This window comes from Polyodon spathula, chromosome 23 (genome assembly GCF_017654505.1).
Source record: "Polyodon spathula isolate WHYD16114869_AA chromosome 23, ASM1765450v1, whole genome shotgun sequence".
Taxonomy (NCBI): Eukaryota; Metazoa; Chordata; class Actinopteri; order Acipenseriformes; family Polyodontidae; genus Polyodon; species Polyodon spathula.
The window spans coordinates 21,129,205-21,146,681 of record NC_054556.1 but is presented as its reverse complement, the minus strand read 5'-3'; the positions used below and the strand labels follow the sequence as shown (position 1 = coordinate 21,146,681).

At 38.6% G+C, this 17,477-nt stretch overlaps 1 protein-coding gene across 11 annotated transcripts in view; it reads left to right on the top strand.

The window, feature by feature from the left end:
- Positions 1–17,477, top strand: part of LOC121298326 (potassium voltage-gated channel subfamily KQT member 2-like) — a 47,978-nt gene that overhangs the window by 11,498 nt on the left and 19,003 nt on the right. For 3 of the 11 annotated variants that reach the window (XM_041225388.1, XM_041225397.1, XM_041225398.1), the window contains exons 2-11: positions 5,118–5,208; positions 5,516–5,642; positions 6,325–6,500; positions 8,891–9,016; positions 9,188–9,298; positions 10,008–10,103; positions 10,184–10,278; positions 13,991–14,059; positions 14,550–14,579; positions 17,256–17,309. In XM_041225388.1, the coding sequence (XP_041081322.1) occupies positions 5,118–5,208; positions 5,516–5,642; positions 6,325–6,500; positions 8,891–9,016; positions 9,188–9,298; positions 10,008–10,103; positions 10,184–10,278; positions 13,991–14,059; positions 14,550–14,579; positions 17,256–17,309 (975 nt within the window). Of the gene's footprint in view, positions 1–5,117; positions 5,209–5,515; positions 5,643–6,324; positions 6,501–8,890; positions 9,017–9,187; positions 9,299–10,007; positions 10,104–10,183; positions 10,279–12,059; positions 12,084–13,990; positions 14,060–14,549; positions 14,580–17,255; positions 17,310–17,477 lie in introns of all 11 variants that reach the window. The other 8 variants (XM_041225390.1, XM_041225396.1, XM_041225394.1 and 5 more) reach the window with 5 other exon arrangements.

The following is a 17,477-nucleotide window of genomic DNA, read 5'->3' as shown; positions in this document are numbered from 1 at the left end:
TGCACGCCTTGCACCTTGTTTAACAGAATGCTGAAGAAACACAACAGAACGGGAAACATCAAATTGCTTGGTGACTTGTGTCTGACTCAGGTTTCTTTCCAGAGCTCGAACAATTTCTAACTTTGTGTAGCAAGAGAAACAGGAGCACATTTTGTCATTTGTTTGCATGCCATTTTGTAGTGAATATAAAACAATTAAATTATATGTTGCAGGTTCTGGAAATGTTTTAATAAACCAGTCAGTGTACCTCATGACACTCTCATGATGACATGTCACTATTTTTTTACAAAACAGTACTGTATCCGTTGTGAACGAATCTCTATCGGTGCCAAGAAGTTGTTCTTTTAGTGAAGTACCTGTTCTTTTAGGAGCATTTAAAATGGGAAAAATCAGTTTCACTACAAGGGTATTCCCTTAGGTGAAGTATTCTCTTAGGATGTATTCCTATACGCGGAGACTACCGTAATGGAATTATTTTTGAAAGTCCATTAGAATTGAAATATACTGTATCACATTTAATCATAAGAGTTACAAAGATTAAGATGGCATTGAAAAGTAACATATTAAAATATATCAGCCGCCAAATAGGGCAATAGGTACAGTACTCATTCCTTCTTACTAATGAAATTGCATCCTGTAACAGGGCAGCTGCCCTGCACACTATAAAAGAGGACAGGCTGAAGCCCTGCTGTAAAATGTTTGTTTTGCTTTGTATTATTATAATTTATTATGTATAAATATGACGGTGAAAGGCCATGCCTTGTTTATTATTTGGCAGCACCGTCACGCATCCCCTTCAGCCTTTTTACATATAATATTTATGTGTTCATCATAACTCACTATTGCAGTGCACCATGTGTACTGTAGCAGATCTACTTGCTGTCCCTAAAGCACAATTTGCTTAGCAGAGGCAGTGGCATTGGTTTTCTGTTTGTATATCTGTACAGTACCAAAGTAGAACAAGCACGGGTGACATTTTAAATTAACTAACAAATAATATAACACATCAAATTGACAAGGTCATTATTGATTGGCATAATCTTACATGGGTTCATAAAGAAGCAAAAACTAATCCAATATAAAAAAAATATTGATATCTTGGGGGAAATGGTACTGAAACAGAAAATCCAGCACATTAATATCTTTAAAAAATTTATTTAGCTGTAATGCTATTATTTTTTATAACATTTCAGAGGTATCATTTATAAAGCCATCTGAGAAAATAATTATCTCAGATTATCTTGTGGTGTAATTGATAATTAGGGCTTGCATTTTTTGTTTTTTATTTTCCAAATCTCTACCTGCCTGTGGCAGGCTGGCGAGTGGATAGAGGCCCAGAGACAGACTGCAGTTAAAAAAAAATACTAATTTTATTATAAATAACACAAAACAAAAGTGCACAATGGCAAAATAAAGAGATTTAAACACAAAAAAAAAACTAATACAAAAACAAACTTACAAAAACAAGGTTTCCAGGCTGGGCAATGCCTTCACTGGATTCAAATTTACCAAACCAAAACCAACAAACACCAACCTGCTTCCTCAGCTCCCTCCTCCCAAATGAGAAGCAGAGGCCTCCTTTTATGTCAGGTGGCTGGGCGCTGATTGATCGTTAATTAACCTAATCAACCCCAGCCACCTGAACATAATAAACCCAGACAGATAGGGAAATTAACCCCATCCTTGCCAATTTAAAAAGGGCAGAGCTTTGCTCTGCCACACACCTCCCCCCATGTACAACGTACACCGGCCGCAATCGGCCAACTCCCCCCTTCCCCCCACCCTCCCCCCAAGAGTCCAATTATGTCCCTTGGGTGGGCTGTTATGGTGGGTGGTGGTGGGCGGGGTTGATGTCGGAGCCCCCAAGCCTTCTTTGGTTGAGGGGGCCCCGGATCTCCAAGGTAGTACGGCGACGGCGGCCCGGCTCCCTCTGGTGGCGGAGGCGGCGACGGCGGCGGACCCTCGGCAACCCTAGAAAACAAAAAGGAGACACCAGCAGTCCCAAGCGATGCGGAGCAGCAGGCAACCCCAGGCGATGCGAAGCAGCAGGCAACCCCAGGCGATGCGAAGCAGCAGGCAACCCCAGGCGATGCGAAGCAGCAGGCAACCCCAGGCGATGCGAAGCAGCAGGCAACCCCAGGCGATGCGAAGCAGCACGCAACCCCAGGCGATGTGAAGCAGCAGGCAACCCCAGGTGATGTGAAGCAGCAGGCAACCCCAGGCAATGAGAAGCAGCAGGCAACCCCAGGCGATGCAAATGAATCATCCCTGAGCGGAGCGGGCGTGGCATCCTTGGGGTGCAAAGCTCATCCCCTCTGGTGCAAGGAGGCATCCTTGGGCCATAGCTCCTCCCCTCTGGGCTCTGGGAGAGTGGCAGCTCCTCCTCTCTGGCTCTGGGAGCGGCGGCAGCTCCTCACCCCTCTCTGGTTCTGGGAGCGACGGCAGCTCCTCCTCCCTCTCTGGCTCTCGGGAAGGCAGCTCACCTCTCTCTGGCTCTCGGGAATGTGGCTCACCCCTCTCTGGCTCTCGGGAAGGCGGCTCACCCCTCTTTATTGGAGTGACCAGGGCATCTCCCATGTCTACCGACAGGTAATTAACCACCTTGAGGGCAACCTCTGGAAGGACGCTGGGTGGTGTTCCTCCCACTGTTCCCACCTATCCCCATCTCGATGCCACAGCGTGTTGATAACTATGGGGAGATCGTGGACGAGGTCTGCCTCAGGGTGCATCAACCAGTCCCAGATCTCCTGGGACGGTGGTGAAGTTGTTGGTGATGGAGGTAGTGGGGTGGCCCCTGATACCCGGGGTGAATACTGCGTGATCATGTGATCAAAAATAAAACCTGAAAACTTCAAGCCCTGCTGATAAACTAAAGTTCCATTAGTTGAAACCCTCAGTACAGTATCTAGGGTACCTGTTTATCGTGTTGTCAATAACAGAGTGCCAGGAACTTATTATATACTTGCACTGATATCTCCAATTATCTTTTTTTGAATGGGATTAGACCAATTGTAGTGTTGGCTAATCCCAAAATGTGATTTGAAATCCCAGGGATATCTGAAATCATCCTCTTACTAGAGCGAGTTAAAGTGAGATTTCAACCAGATAATCCTCTGCAAAAAGTGTAATCCTGTTACTCTAATGTGTGTTTCACCCCCTGACCTTACAGAAAGCATTGAGTTATTACAGTGCACTCCGTTTAAAAGAATCACTGATATAAGAATCGACCACATATAGTGATCAAAACAACTGGGACAGAATCATTCCTATACTAACCATGCTATAATACTTCCCTTGTAAGAATCAAGCAATTCACTTATAAGAATAATTTCGGGGCAAACTAACTGCATGTAATACAGTACTGTATCAAGTGCAATGATACAGCCAATAAAGCTGTTTCTTTATTTGAATTTGATCACATCTTGAGTGATTAGGCATGTACCCAGCGTGCATAAGAACATAATAAAGTTTACAAATGAGAGGAGGCCATTCGGGCCATTTGCTAGTTTGGGTGTTAGTAGCTTATTGATCCCAGAATCTCATCAAACACCTTCTTGAAGGATCCCAGGGGGTCGGCTTCAACAACATTACTGGGGAGTTGGTTCCAGACCCTCACAATTCTCTGTGTAAAAAAGTGCCTCCTATTTTCTGTTCTGAATGCCCCTTTGTCTAATCTCCATTTGTGACCCCTGGTCCTTGTTTCTTTTTTTTAGGTCGAAAAAGTCCCTTGGGTTGACATGTTAATATCTTTTAGAATTTAGAATGCTTGAATGAGGTCGCCGCATAGTCTTCTTTGTTCAAGACTGAATAGATTCAATTCTTTTAGCCTGTCTGCATATGACATGCCTTTTAAACCCGGAATTATTCTGATCGCTCTTTTTTGCATTCTTTCTAGAGCAGCAATGATCCAGGGAACACTGGACAAGTTTGTTGTCAAACAGTGACTGTGCCATTGCATTGTGCAGGATTTTTTTGTTTGTTTGTTTTCTGGTAGTGAAAATGTTGTAATAAAGTGAATACACATTCATTGAATACATACTGAGTACAGCACTGTTATTGTGTGATATGCATGTAGAGGGAGGGGGATTGTGTAGTTGCGCGGTGAGGAGGGGGGGTTGCAGAGCTTTGCATCTCCGCTTAGTGAAAAACTGTGAGATTTGCATCGCAACTGAAAAAAAAGCAAGCCGCAGATGCTTAAATGCTATGGTATTCCTGACAATAAATACTGTACTGTAATGTCCTTTTAACACTGCACTGCACAGCAGTTAAACTAGGCACCCTCAAGAGGCGATCGCTTCTCAAATATATTATAGTAAACTAGGATTCTACAGCCTTGAGTAAATATAATCATGATCATATAACAAGTTGTTTATCCACGAGGACTTGTCTTGATTGTTTTGATGTATTGTCCTCAGTGATTGAGCACCATTGACATTTGTATACTGTATTTAAACTGCTGATGGTGGAAGCATGCTTTTGTTAATTGTAATCATATTGGTCAATTTTTAAGAATTAACCGCTTATAAGAATCAAATGTGATTCTCATAAACGGAGAGCAATGTAATGCAATTTCGCACACCTCTTTTGGGCTGTGCACCATGCTGCAGTAATGGGACTGGCATTATTTATATTGGCTTCTCTGGTTTAAACAAAATCACTCAGTTAATATCTGGAAGACAGGGAGAGGCGGCACAACATTACTTATCCTTGATTTAGTGAAAAACTATGACAGTATTTGGAAAAAGCGATCAGGATGAGACATATCTCTTTTTGATAGTTAGGAATTTCTATCTTTCAAATACTACTTTCTTACTACTACTAATCTTTTAAACTACTTACTGTAAAGCATTCTGCTGCAACAATATAGTTCAACAGTTACAGATTCAAACCATGTGTGCTATTTGGAGCAACAGGAAATTTTGCCAGGTCAGCATCTTGGATAAGTTCAGATACAGGTGCTAGCTTTTAAGCAGTTTGTACAAATAGCCTTTTTAAGCACCAGTTCTTTAGATGTTCGTCACTCACTAACATCTATTAAGAATGGATCTATCCACTGTAGCACACAATGGGCAGAAAAGGTGTATTAACAAGGTGAATTCTGTGTTCTTGTGTTTCAGTTTTCTCTTGGTGTTCTCCTGTCTGGTGCTGTCAGTTTTCTCAACAATCAGAGAATATGAAAAAAGCTCAGAGAATGCCCTTTATATTCTGGTGAGTAGGCTTTAAATCCAGTAACAGATTTAACAACTAATAACGGTAAAAATGTGACAATAAAGCCAAGTATACATACAAAAGACAAGTGTACAGAAAAAAAGCATTGCAAATAAAAACAGGCATTTTTTAAAGAAATAATAAACTCATTACTTTCTGTTATTCAGTGCGCAGCTTGTTGTATTTTTGCAGTTAAACTGCTGACTGTAGTTTATTTGGTAGCTCAAGATTTCAGCTGACTTGTAGCATGAATCGAATGATCAACAGCAATGGCATGTTTTTAAAACTATAACCTGTCCCTCTGCAGGAAATTGTAACCATTGTTGTTTTTGGTGTGGAGTACTGTGTGCGAATCTGGGCCGCTGGCTGCTGCTGTCGTTATCGAGGATGGAAGGGGAGGCTGAAATTCGCACGGAAACCCTTCTGTGTTATCGGTGAGAACACTCATTTCTAAACCTAAAGTAGCTTAAAGGGCCATTTTATTCATTTTCTTCACCTTGTCTTTGTGTGATGTTTGCAATTGTGTTGGATGGTTCAGAGTTATGTTGATCCCATATACAGCTACGGCCAAACATTTAGCATCACCTAGAATTTTAGGATTGATACATCATTTTAAAAAACTGTATATGAGCAATCAAAGACACTACAAAATTATATCTCAAAAGTCCACTGTAAGCCATAATAGTAGTACAGTATTTCCTATCACATTTTTAAATTTTTTTATTAAGTACAGTATATGGAAAACTACAAAGTGGTATGTAATTCAATGTTTTAACTTAACATTATTCAGCCAGTTTATGAAGCATAATTAGTTAATTATATAGGGAGATGCAATAATTTTGAGCTTATCTGGAAAATTCTGCCTATGATTGAGTAGCCTTTCTCATTCCATTCAAATCATGTGACAAAATGGTCTTCACCTTGGCTCGTCCCACTAACTCACCCTTCCCATATGCAATATGTAGTTTGGTCAGCAGAGATTAAAAACAGAAACCTGATTTGAATGGAATAGTTACAATTCTTCAGACAAGCTCAAAGCAAGTGCCATCCGTCCAAGCTAAATCATTTTTATACTATCTTTGCTGATTTCCAGTTTTCGGTCTTTTCTCCCCGCAGACGTCATGGTGTTGATCGCCTCCATCTCGGTGCTGGCTGCAGGCACCCAGGGCAATGTCTTTGCCACCTCTGCCATCAGGAGTTTGAGGTTCTTACAAATCTTGCGCATGATCCGAATTGATCGCAGGGGTGGCACCTGGAAGCTGCTGGGATCTGTGGTCTATGCACACAGCAAGGTAATTCTGCACTTGTCAGGGATTTTAGGGTTGCAGGTTACTAGATATTGCAATGGATTATAACCTATAGTAAACCCTTGAGGGTTGGGCAATCATGCAGCCATGATTACCCCATTCCACTGTGCGGCACTGAACCATATATTACTAACCTCCTTATCCTTCTAAATTGGTTCCTTCCAGACATAACCTTGCCTGCTTATTTGGTAGATCACATTTTGAAAGGCTGCGGCAATGTTAACTCCATGAGGATGTTATTCTGTCCCTGTCCAGAATACCCTGGAGTGTTGGTCTGTCCCGTTGCTCAGTTTAAATAGTCTTGATTTTATTGACTTGCTGGGTTTTCTATCCTTCCTTTTTGTAATAAAACGACTGCTTTGCTGAAGTGACTAGTCCCCACAGTCGCAATGATCTGGACTAACGGAACAAACTGACGTCGTATTCCAAATCAAATTAAAGTAACAGCATGCGGCTCTCAGTGGAATAGACCGGTAAGCCTAAAACGGTACTATTAACTTAAACCATTTTATTTTCTGGTTCTGCAGTGGAGCGTCCAGATCTGTGTTGCCCTCCGACACTATAGTTCTGATGGCCTTGCTGTGGATCCGCAGTGCAAAAAATGACAGATTAGCAGGAGCACGTTTCGTGTCAGCGTGGGGGGGGGGGGGGTCAGCGGGGGGGGGGGGGCTGCGAGCAGTGAGCCGAAGTTACAGATAATAATTGGGCACACTAAATTGGGGAGAAAACCGTGGTAAAAAATTGGAGACGACTACATTTATTAAAAAAATAATAATAATAATACTAATTCAGTGGAATAAAACAAATATATTTCTTCCACCCAAGGACATTAGATATAAAATATACTTAAATTAAAAGATTATGGGCTATACATCCAATATTAACATCAAATATGAATATGTAATATGAATATTGCAAAACCCTCAGGAATTTCCTGTGATGGATTTTGGAGATATGAGATATATATATATATAAATATATATATAAAGATGAACATGGAGAGTATTTGCATCTGAATGAGACTAAAGATGCTCATGTCTTTGTAGAAGGGGGGAGGCGGGGAGAGAGCTACTGAGAATATAATTTATGTTGTCTGTGACACTGACAGGATGTGTAAAAGGTTGTGGTGAGTGAACTTCTTATAGATCTGAGATACAGTCGCTCTGGCCTTGTGCTGCAATAATTCATCCTAAACTTCCGCCTTTGAGCTAGAATATAATATATGAGTTATCCCATTTGTTGCATACACCCTGGTCACAGGACTTTTCCTCTCTGGGTGTCCACCGCTTTATAGAAGACTTCTGTCATAGGGATACAGCAGGTGCTTGAGATGAAGATTGTACAGCCTTACACAACTCAGTCCCCCTAGCCCATAGAATTACTGTCTTTAGATCCAGTGTGGAAGAGTCATTTGTTGAATCAGTGTGAAAGAGTCATACTCATTTGAAATGAATTTGATCATACTGTATTTAAATGAAAGTAATTGGCTGATTTCATGTTTTCTTTTGTAAGCTGCTAATCGCAACCCCTTGTATAGTCATTGTTTTTAATATTGAAGCGATAGGCACAGCCAACAACAGTTATTACCTGCAGTTTGGTATTGCTGATTTTATTTTTATTATTTTTAAAACAGTTGCATTAACTGCATGTACAGAACTAGATTCACTTAACACAACATTCTGGGGTGGTAAGGGTGGAACTCCATACATTAACAAATTGCATCTAACAAAGTGATTTCCTAAGTCAATTTTGTTGTAAGCACTAAATATTGCAACAGCAGTGTTCCTGTATTGTGACATGCATTTTGTTCACTTCTTTTGAACAGATGGTGCTGTTTTGAATGTGAATAAATGTGTATGTCTATGATTGTAGTGTTTGGGAGTTGATTTCACTTAGTTCCTTGTTGAACCTTGTAGATGCTGTGCTACTCTATATAACACATGCCTAGTGCACCTATTGGAGCCTGTGTTATTTTCTATGTAGTGATTAGTGATTATGAAGATTTCAAATGCTCAGCACTGCTATCATAGAAAGCGATGCCAGTGTCTTGGTGTACATTTTAGTAACGTGCATGTGTGCTTTAGGATCTAAAGTGTACAACTGACAACATATGGGGAAGGCAGAACCTGGCACACAGCAAAAAAGATTTAGATGGCTTCCCTTTTTTTGGGAAGTAATGCAGTTGATTGGGTTATATACAATTGTAGTGTTATGCTTTACCACCTTCTGGAATATATTTATATAAGTGAGTGTGTTGGAATGTTATCTCATCTTGTATTTGTATTAAAAATAAAGCCATTAATAGCATGTAATATTATTTAATGGGGGGTTTCAAAGGTATTTTAATTTGAATATTCCTTTGGCCTTTCTTTAAGGAACTGATCACGGCCTGGTACATCGGGTTTCTCTGTCTCATCCTCGCCTCTTTCCTGGTGTATTTGGCTGAGAAAGAAGATAACAAAGAATTTGAAACCTATGCCGATGCACTCTGGTGGGGTCTGGTAAGTGCCTTTTAATAAAGGTATGTATTAAAACAGCTGACCAGTTGCTTACCATGTGGCTGATTTGCTAAATCAAAGTCACCTGCTGCATTGAAGTAAATGCTCAGTGAAAATTGTTGTCAGGCACTATTTAAATACAGGGTAAGTAAGTCTGCTTTTGTTTCCCTTTAGATTACTCTGACTACAATCGGCTATGGGGATAAGTATCCGATTACTTGGAATGGCCGTCTTCTTGCTTCAGCCTTTACACTCATTGGAGTGTCTTTCTTTGCACTTCCAGCTGTGAGTAATGTAAAACTTCCTACAGAGAACCTCAGGGCAGTGCTACCTCTATAAAAAACCAATACCTACAGAGGTAGCTTTGATCCATAAAATAACCCTGAAGTGCAGCAATAATAAAAGCACTACAAACCAGTATCTTAATTGCACACGCTAGTGCCCTACATAGAACGAGACTTGATTCTGCTGTTTGCGGATGCTTTCCCAGTGGCTACTGAACTGTGACAAGATCACACACATATACAGAAGGAGAGGAGGATTTATCACCTAGGGAGTGTACTGTAGTAGCTGTAGTCGTAGATCATGCATATAAAGAACATCTCGTTACAACCTAAGGGCTTATATTAAAGAGAGTAGGCATGCTTTAAATTAGCATGGAAAGAGGTTTTACTGTTGTACTGTGTAAGTGCGGAATTAAGAAAGAAAAGGGTAAAAATGACAAATGATAGATGAGCAAGATTGTATAGGCAAAATTACAAAGATTAGAGTAATGTTTATATATATATATATATATATATATATATATATATATATATATATATATATATATATATATATATATTTTTTTTTTTTTCCAGAAAATGCAAACCTAGAAAAGTGTACTTTACTGATCACCAGCTTTACACATCTTTTCAAATCTTTTGCAGAAATGCGTAGCACAAGTGTTTAACTATTTTACAAGGCACTGGTATGTTTTTCTTTTGGTGTAAAGGGTATCTTGGGCTCTGGATTTGCCCTGAAAGTTCAGGAGCAACATCGGCAAAAACATTTTGAAAAACGGCGGAATCCAGCTGCTGGTCTCATCCAGGTAACAGACTTTTCAGTGTATGCTTTTGAAGTATAGCTTCAAGTACCATGGTTCAAGATTTTGTTCCTTCTTTTCTTCAGGCTGCCTGGAGGTTCTATGCTACCAGTCTTACCAGGACTGACATGGAGTCGACCTGGAATTATTATGAGCGGACAGTATCAGTTCCCATGTACAGGTACGGGATCTGCCTGCAATGCACAATGCTGATGTATGTGTACATTCCATTCTACATGTGCTGTTTTTAAATGGTCTGGCACGATTGTTTTACATCACAGAATGAATGTGTAAGTTTCAAAACCAAATTTGTATTTGCCAGTGCTTTCCTTAGTTTCTGATTCAGAATGATTTCCCCGTGTTTAATTGGTCATGGCTTGAGAATGAGTGTGTTCCGTTTCAACATCTCTTGACAATGTTTCCGTTGGACATGAATATCTAATTCAATTTAAGGATGTGGAGGGCAGCTCAGGATATTCTGTGATGATGTGTTATCTACAAAATGTGTTGGGACATACATGCTATCCTGCATTGAGTTTTCTCACAGTGTTGTGAAGATTTTATAGATAAAATGCGTATCTGGTTATCTTTAAATGCAAGGTGCTTCACATTGGCCTTTAGTCTGGGAGACAAATGGATTACTGTGTGTGTGGTGATGCAAATTGAAACCTGTACAACAGATATTAGTTATTCTCACGGTTAAAATGGATTTATTGATTAGATGGTTTCGAGTTGTTATGAGAAACAGAAAATTACTGTGTGGCTACATGGCACACTTGGTACATGTTCTGTACCCAGTGTAATAAAATAGCATGTAAGAGATGCAACACCACTGTGTTGTATCACTGTTCATAGCCTTGGGTAATTTTATTAAAAAACTAAATAATAATAAATCCAGCTTTATTTCCCTGCTCTGTGGTAACATTCTGTCTAACATTCCAGCACTCAGCATAATTCTGTTTTAAATTACAATGTATTTTTCTATTGTCATTATGTGTATAGTGTATCCTCCTATGGCTGTATTTTTTGACTGAATGGCACCATGAAAGAGGGAACTAAAACAGGTGAAAAAGCATAGCGGCGTTAGGTTATTGAATGTACCCCTTATTAGTGGTTCCGGGTGTGCCAAAATTTCTCCACAGACTGCTTTGTAACCGTTTTACCACATCATAACTCCAAAATCCATCTTGAAATCTCTATTAGATATTTTGCAACTCAAATGGTTTTGTCTGTTACTATGTACTGATATATATATATATATATATATATATATATATATATATATATATATATATATATATATATATAGTGACTAATACACGCTAAAGTGACTGTTGGCAGGGATATCTGGACATGACAAATCACTTCTCTTACTGCTGTATCAAACCAATATCATAAGACTGCTGCCGAACGAAAAGACTTCATAACTCAAGCAGTTTGCTTCTGGGAGTTGCTGTTGCTGAATAAGCAGTGGGGAGGGGGAGTGTATTAAACACAAAGCTTTCAGGAAATGAAGGCAGTTGCCTAAAACATTTCATTTAGTACAAAGCCTACCCACCCCATTACGGTATTATAAATTCCACTCATATAAATCTAAGCAGCCTAAATTCTTTTATGAACTTTGAGCATCAAACTGTATAAATTGTCTTCCCTTAAACAATGATGTTGCATTGTATTCACAGTTGGTCAGCTTCGTGATCAGTTTAAGAATGCCCTTTATAATTTTCCATGAATAATGTGAGATCTTGTTACCAATTACCGTAGTGTACCACAGACAACATTAATAAAATATCCGAAACAGAATGAACAGCACCCTATGCAATGCGTAGTAAAGCAGACATTAATAATCTGATGCCTCCGCCTCACTGTGAACCGTCAAGCCACTTGCTAATGTTTTCTTTGTTGTGCTCTGTTTTCTTTCTGTTGAACTGCTTTTCACTTATCTTGTTGGCACACTGCCAGTGTGCCTTCATTTGGCACTACCAGGTATGAGGTGCATGGGAACAAAGCCAGCAGTGTTGTTCTTGTTTCGTGTTCACTCTTACAAAGCTTGCTTCCCTGTTAACTAAGTCATTATCCACCTTGAACACCAGTGTTGTCCCCCCCTAGTAACTTCAGTGATTCAGTATTTGCATTTGGTATCGTACTCATTTCTGTTTGTGAATTCTGGGTGTAAATGTATTTCATTGTGGTGTACTTGTTAACGTCGTGCTGCTTGTGTTTTATATATTTTTAACCAATGTTTGAAGCACCTGTTCTTAATAGCTCTCGATAGCAGCAGATATAATTTCTCTGTGATGTCATAATAGTGTCACTGGTGAATCTATTTCTTTTGCAACAGCACACTATTTCATAAACTTCTTCCTTTCACATCCTGTGCTGAAGCATTGAACGCGGGACTCCAAAAAAACCATACAGGACTGAACTGTACATAAAATGAATAAGGTTAATGTTGTTTTGTTAAAGAGAGGTAGGAAAATGTTTGTTTCTGTACTACCTGGACATTTTATTTGAATTGATTCTGCCTGAAACTCGAACATGCAAGAAAGGTCGAAAACCAACTGAATAAGGACTGCATGCATTCTGATAACAAATGAATGAGCCAAAGGTGTTACAACACTGCCACCTGCTGGGAATCATCAGACATTTTTCCTATACTTTAAATTGATATGTTCAAATCCCAAACATACAGCAGTGCCTCTATTGGGTTATTGTCAGTGGAGAATAACAATACTGCAATGGTGTAAAAGAATATACGTTTTTTCTCATTTTGTGTGTTTTAAATTCCAGTAAAGTATATCACTTCTCATTTGTTTTATCATAACTTTTTATTTTTATCATTTGCTTTTCGTTTCTTGGCATAACAAAAGAACTGCTGGTAAGCTTTTTTGTTTTTTAATTTTTTTTGTTTGTTTTATATATATATATATTATATATATATATATATATATATATATATAATATATATATATAGATATATATTATGTATATCTGTCTTATATATATTATATATATAGTTTTTTACAATCTGGTACACCTTTGCAAAAACATACACAAAGGATACCTAATTTCAGATGACAAACATGGAACAGTTTTTCTTCTTGGTGCTATTTAAGACTATTTAAGAACTGTAATTTGCTTTTTTTCAGTGGCATTATATGATATTAAAGTTGCCTTATTGATATGATTTCATTATAGTCTGTGAATAACAGTGCTGTCGGTACAATTCCACTGCCCTGTGCTGCATGCTCAGAAGCATGGTGAAATGCACTGAGATCCATGGTACTCCAAACACCAGCAGTATGATGCCCATTGCCATTTTTAGACATGTTAAGTGCTTACACTCAGCACTGCCAATGCTGTACTATTCCTCATACTGAGACCTGAATGAGCCTGCTTACAAAGGGACAGCACAGTATCCAGGCCAGGGTCTAGCATTTGGAAACACAGGCCAAGAATCTCTGGCCATTCAGTTCTATAACATTTTTTTGCAAAATTGCTAAACATTTCTGCAAAGATTTGGATATATAAGATACCATATAATATTATGTGTGTCTTATTTTCTACTTTCTTCTTAGTATTGCTCAATATGTTTTGAATGCATGTTTAAAGTTAAGCTTTTTTTTTCATTTCATCAGCTAGTTGTCTTTCTAGTATCCAAAGTTAGGTAATCTGTTTGTTAAATTTTTGTCGTCATCATACCCTCTTCTTTTTATACCAGTATTGTATTGCTTTGTACATCTGTAGGGTTCCTCCATATTCTCCCTGTGTCTATATGTTCATAAATAACTTCTGTGAACATTCTCCAGGGTGTTGAAGAGTAAGAACCCGAGGAAGCTCAGCGTAGCCTGGCTAGAGTGAACAGTGACTAATGTTTTATTGCATTACTGCAGACTGATTCCACCACTCAACCAACTAGACCTACTGAGGAACCTCAAGAGCAAGTCAGGACTCTCATTCAGGTCAGGTCAAGCACGTTTCCCTTCCTAAAACTTCTTCCTTTCATAGTTTGTGTATTGATGGATATTAGATATTAACCTGTGCATTAACTACAGTAGCTGGCATTTTTAGCACAATATTAGTGACATCCGTTTGGTATTCAGCATTATTTCTTATAGGAAGTTTACAATAGCACAAAGTTCCACCTGGTGGACTAATGTTGTAACAGAGCAAGGTGATTCATTTTCAAATCGTCTCAATTTCAATGTTTGTATAGACATCCAACACAATATTGTTAGTAGTAATTCGATATTCTAATTTTAAATATATATATATGCTATTGACGATAACTATAATATATATATATATATATATATATTATATAATATAATATATATATATATATATATATATATATATATATATATATGTGTAACTATTTGAAAGCAGAGAATGAATGTTGAAAAACTGTTGTAATGCCAATTCTCATTTTCTTATTTTCTATAAATAAAGGAAAGATTCACAGCCAGAGCCTTCCCCCAGGTCTGTATGACAGTCGTGTAACTACATTTTCTGTATTTAGTTGTTGTCAGTGCTGTTATGTGATACCTATACTGTAGTTACTTGTAATAATTAGACTTTGTCTAATAAAGGGGCATTGCTACTGTATATATTGTTTCTAATCTATTACTATAAATTAGCCTTCAAATTAATGTATAGTTTATTTACTATCATAGAGAAATATATATATATGGTCTATCATGTACAGTGGTTGTCTGACACACTGGTTGGTATTCTAATGCTCCTATAGTCTTGAAATACATGGGATATTGATATCACTGAAACACTGTGTTGTGGCATAGGGGTTATTATTGGGAGTCAGACAAATGCTGTGAGTTTGTAAACATGATGAAATAGATGAGCCCTTTCAAATGTAGGTTAAGCATCGACCTTTAACAGGGCATTTGGATCTGATGCAGCTGTAGAAAGACTAATTAAAGAATCTCCATGAATGACAAAAGCAGTGGTAGCAGGGGGAACAGGAAGGGTTATACACAGTTTAAGGGATCATAATGAAGTGTCTATGTTACATGTGTTGATGATTAGCATTAAGAAGACACTAATGCTAAAACCTTGTATTATTAATAACACATTTCTTGTTTTTTTGGACAATCCAAATAGATGTGTGTTCAGCATACTGTATGATTTACAGAATGCCATACAGAGAGAAGTAATGGCCTAATAGTTTAGCCTGAGACACCTTCCAGAAACTGAGCATTTCAAAAATATACATAGCATTGCATTCTCCTAATAACATTAAGCGTATTAAATAATTGCGAGACCCTTGATATAATACTATCACATGAGTGATAAGAAGGCTTTGAAATCCATTTTCTTACCTCTTCTAAGGATTTGCATCATTATCACATGACATGCTGCTAAATCTAAATGAGTGATGAGAAATCAGATTTTAACGTCTTAGTTGTCTGCATTTAAGACACCAGTTAGGAGACTTGATTAGTGGTGGCACTTATGTTTTAACTGAACAGTGAAAAAGGTTTCTGTGGACAAGTGAAAAGCCTTCTGTAGTATTGTTTTACAAGCAATTTCTGAATATTAAATTAGATTTTTTTTTTTCATAGCATGAGATAGTCCCTCATGAATCTGTGTGATTGGTTGTCAAAACCAATACATCTCTAAATTCAGGGATGGAAATAAGAGTTTGATATATTCCTGGATTTAATAAAAAGAAACCCGTGCTTGTTACCTATATACTGTGGCTAATCAAGCTCATAGTAAAACCTGGAATGGATGAAGCTGCTATACAGTAGGAGTCTCAGTTCCATTCCTGAAGTTGAAATGTCCATGCTCTTGTACTATGAAGTATGGACTGTATTTATTTTGTAAAGCTGATGTTAATATGCATGTATTTAATACCATATTATCAATTTCTAACAGTGTCATTTTTTTAACTACTGAGTATCCATAATACACTTATTACAAATGAATACATGAACTATGCTAAGTAAGCTACTATAGTATGGCCAGTTGCTAGAAATCTTTTCAAACATATTGCAGTGACACAAGGCTCCCAGAGGAAATGTAAAACACACACCATACAGTGCAAGGCATCTCTGCAATGCTATATTGAATCTGCAGTAGTTTTTTTTTTTTTTTTTCTGCATTCATAATGTTCCCCTATAACACCTGACATGTTTCACAATCATGTAACTGCATATTGTGTATAATATTTTCTACTTTCTCACACTCTAGGGAAGTCATTATTTTGCAATTATCATATTGCTTGGTCAATGTACAGTTTTTTTTTTTTTTTTTTAATAGAATCCAGTTATATATGTGAGTTAAATTAAATTTAGATAATTTTCAATGTTTCAATGTTTTCATTTCCAGCTGCCTATATAATACATTATTTGTGCACTGTAAAGGGAGTCACAAGCGGATAGCCTTTGACAAAAGAAAACGGAAGAAGCAGGTCAGGAAACAAGGCTGTTAAAAGCTGTCTTGGGGTTAGGTGAAACTTTAGTTTCATACTGTGAGGACTACAAGAGCTGACAGTGTGTTGGAAAGGAAGCTGCAGTCCCTTCAAAAGCCACTAGAGGGTAGTCTGTGTCTGTCTCTATGAAACAGTGCTGTGGTGGGGCTTTAGTCTCCAATGCTTTCACTCAGTTTCCATCAATCACCTTCATCTACTATAAGCTAAGAATCAAGCAGAGAAAAGAAAAAAGTACTGACACAAATTCAAGAACTTGCCAGTTCCTTGCAGTATGAACAGTACCTGTTAAAAGTGACTTGTGATATGGTTGTTGAATTTGAGGTCTTAAAAATGTACAGTAGGCGGGGCCAGCGGTGGTGACGTTATTGTCACATGTCTTCAGCTGAATGAGGAAGTCAGTTCAGTGTCACAAAGCAAGCACAAAGGTAAAGACAACAAAGACAGCTCAATACTGGGCAAGAAAACCATGAGCCCTGAAAAGTTTTGTGAAAATCTTAGCATTACATACACCCAGTGATTAAAGGTGGTGATGTATTTTTGATTTAGTAGCAAACCCATCACAGCTGCAGTAGTTTCAAAGGTTGTGAGTGGCCAATATATTTTTGTGAAGATTGTCTAACGGGCAACTACAAGTTACCGTGCAGCACCACCTCCCATCACTGTTTGCTTGGACTAATGTACTGTATATTCTCCCTCATTTCCAGTAGAGGAAATTCACGCAATGAAACACTTTGTGGGTGCTGCCCAGGAAAACCTAGGTACAACAGGAATTTTGTCACACACAGATACTAACATCTGCACGGCTAGCCCCCTGTGCATCCCCCCCCCCCCACCCCCCCCCCCCCCCCCCCCCCCCCCTCCATTTACCCCCCCCACCCCCCCCCCCCCCCCCCCACCCCCCCCCCCCCCCCCCCCCCCCCCCCAGG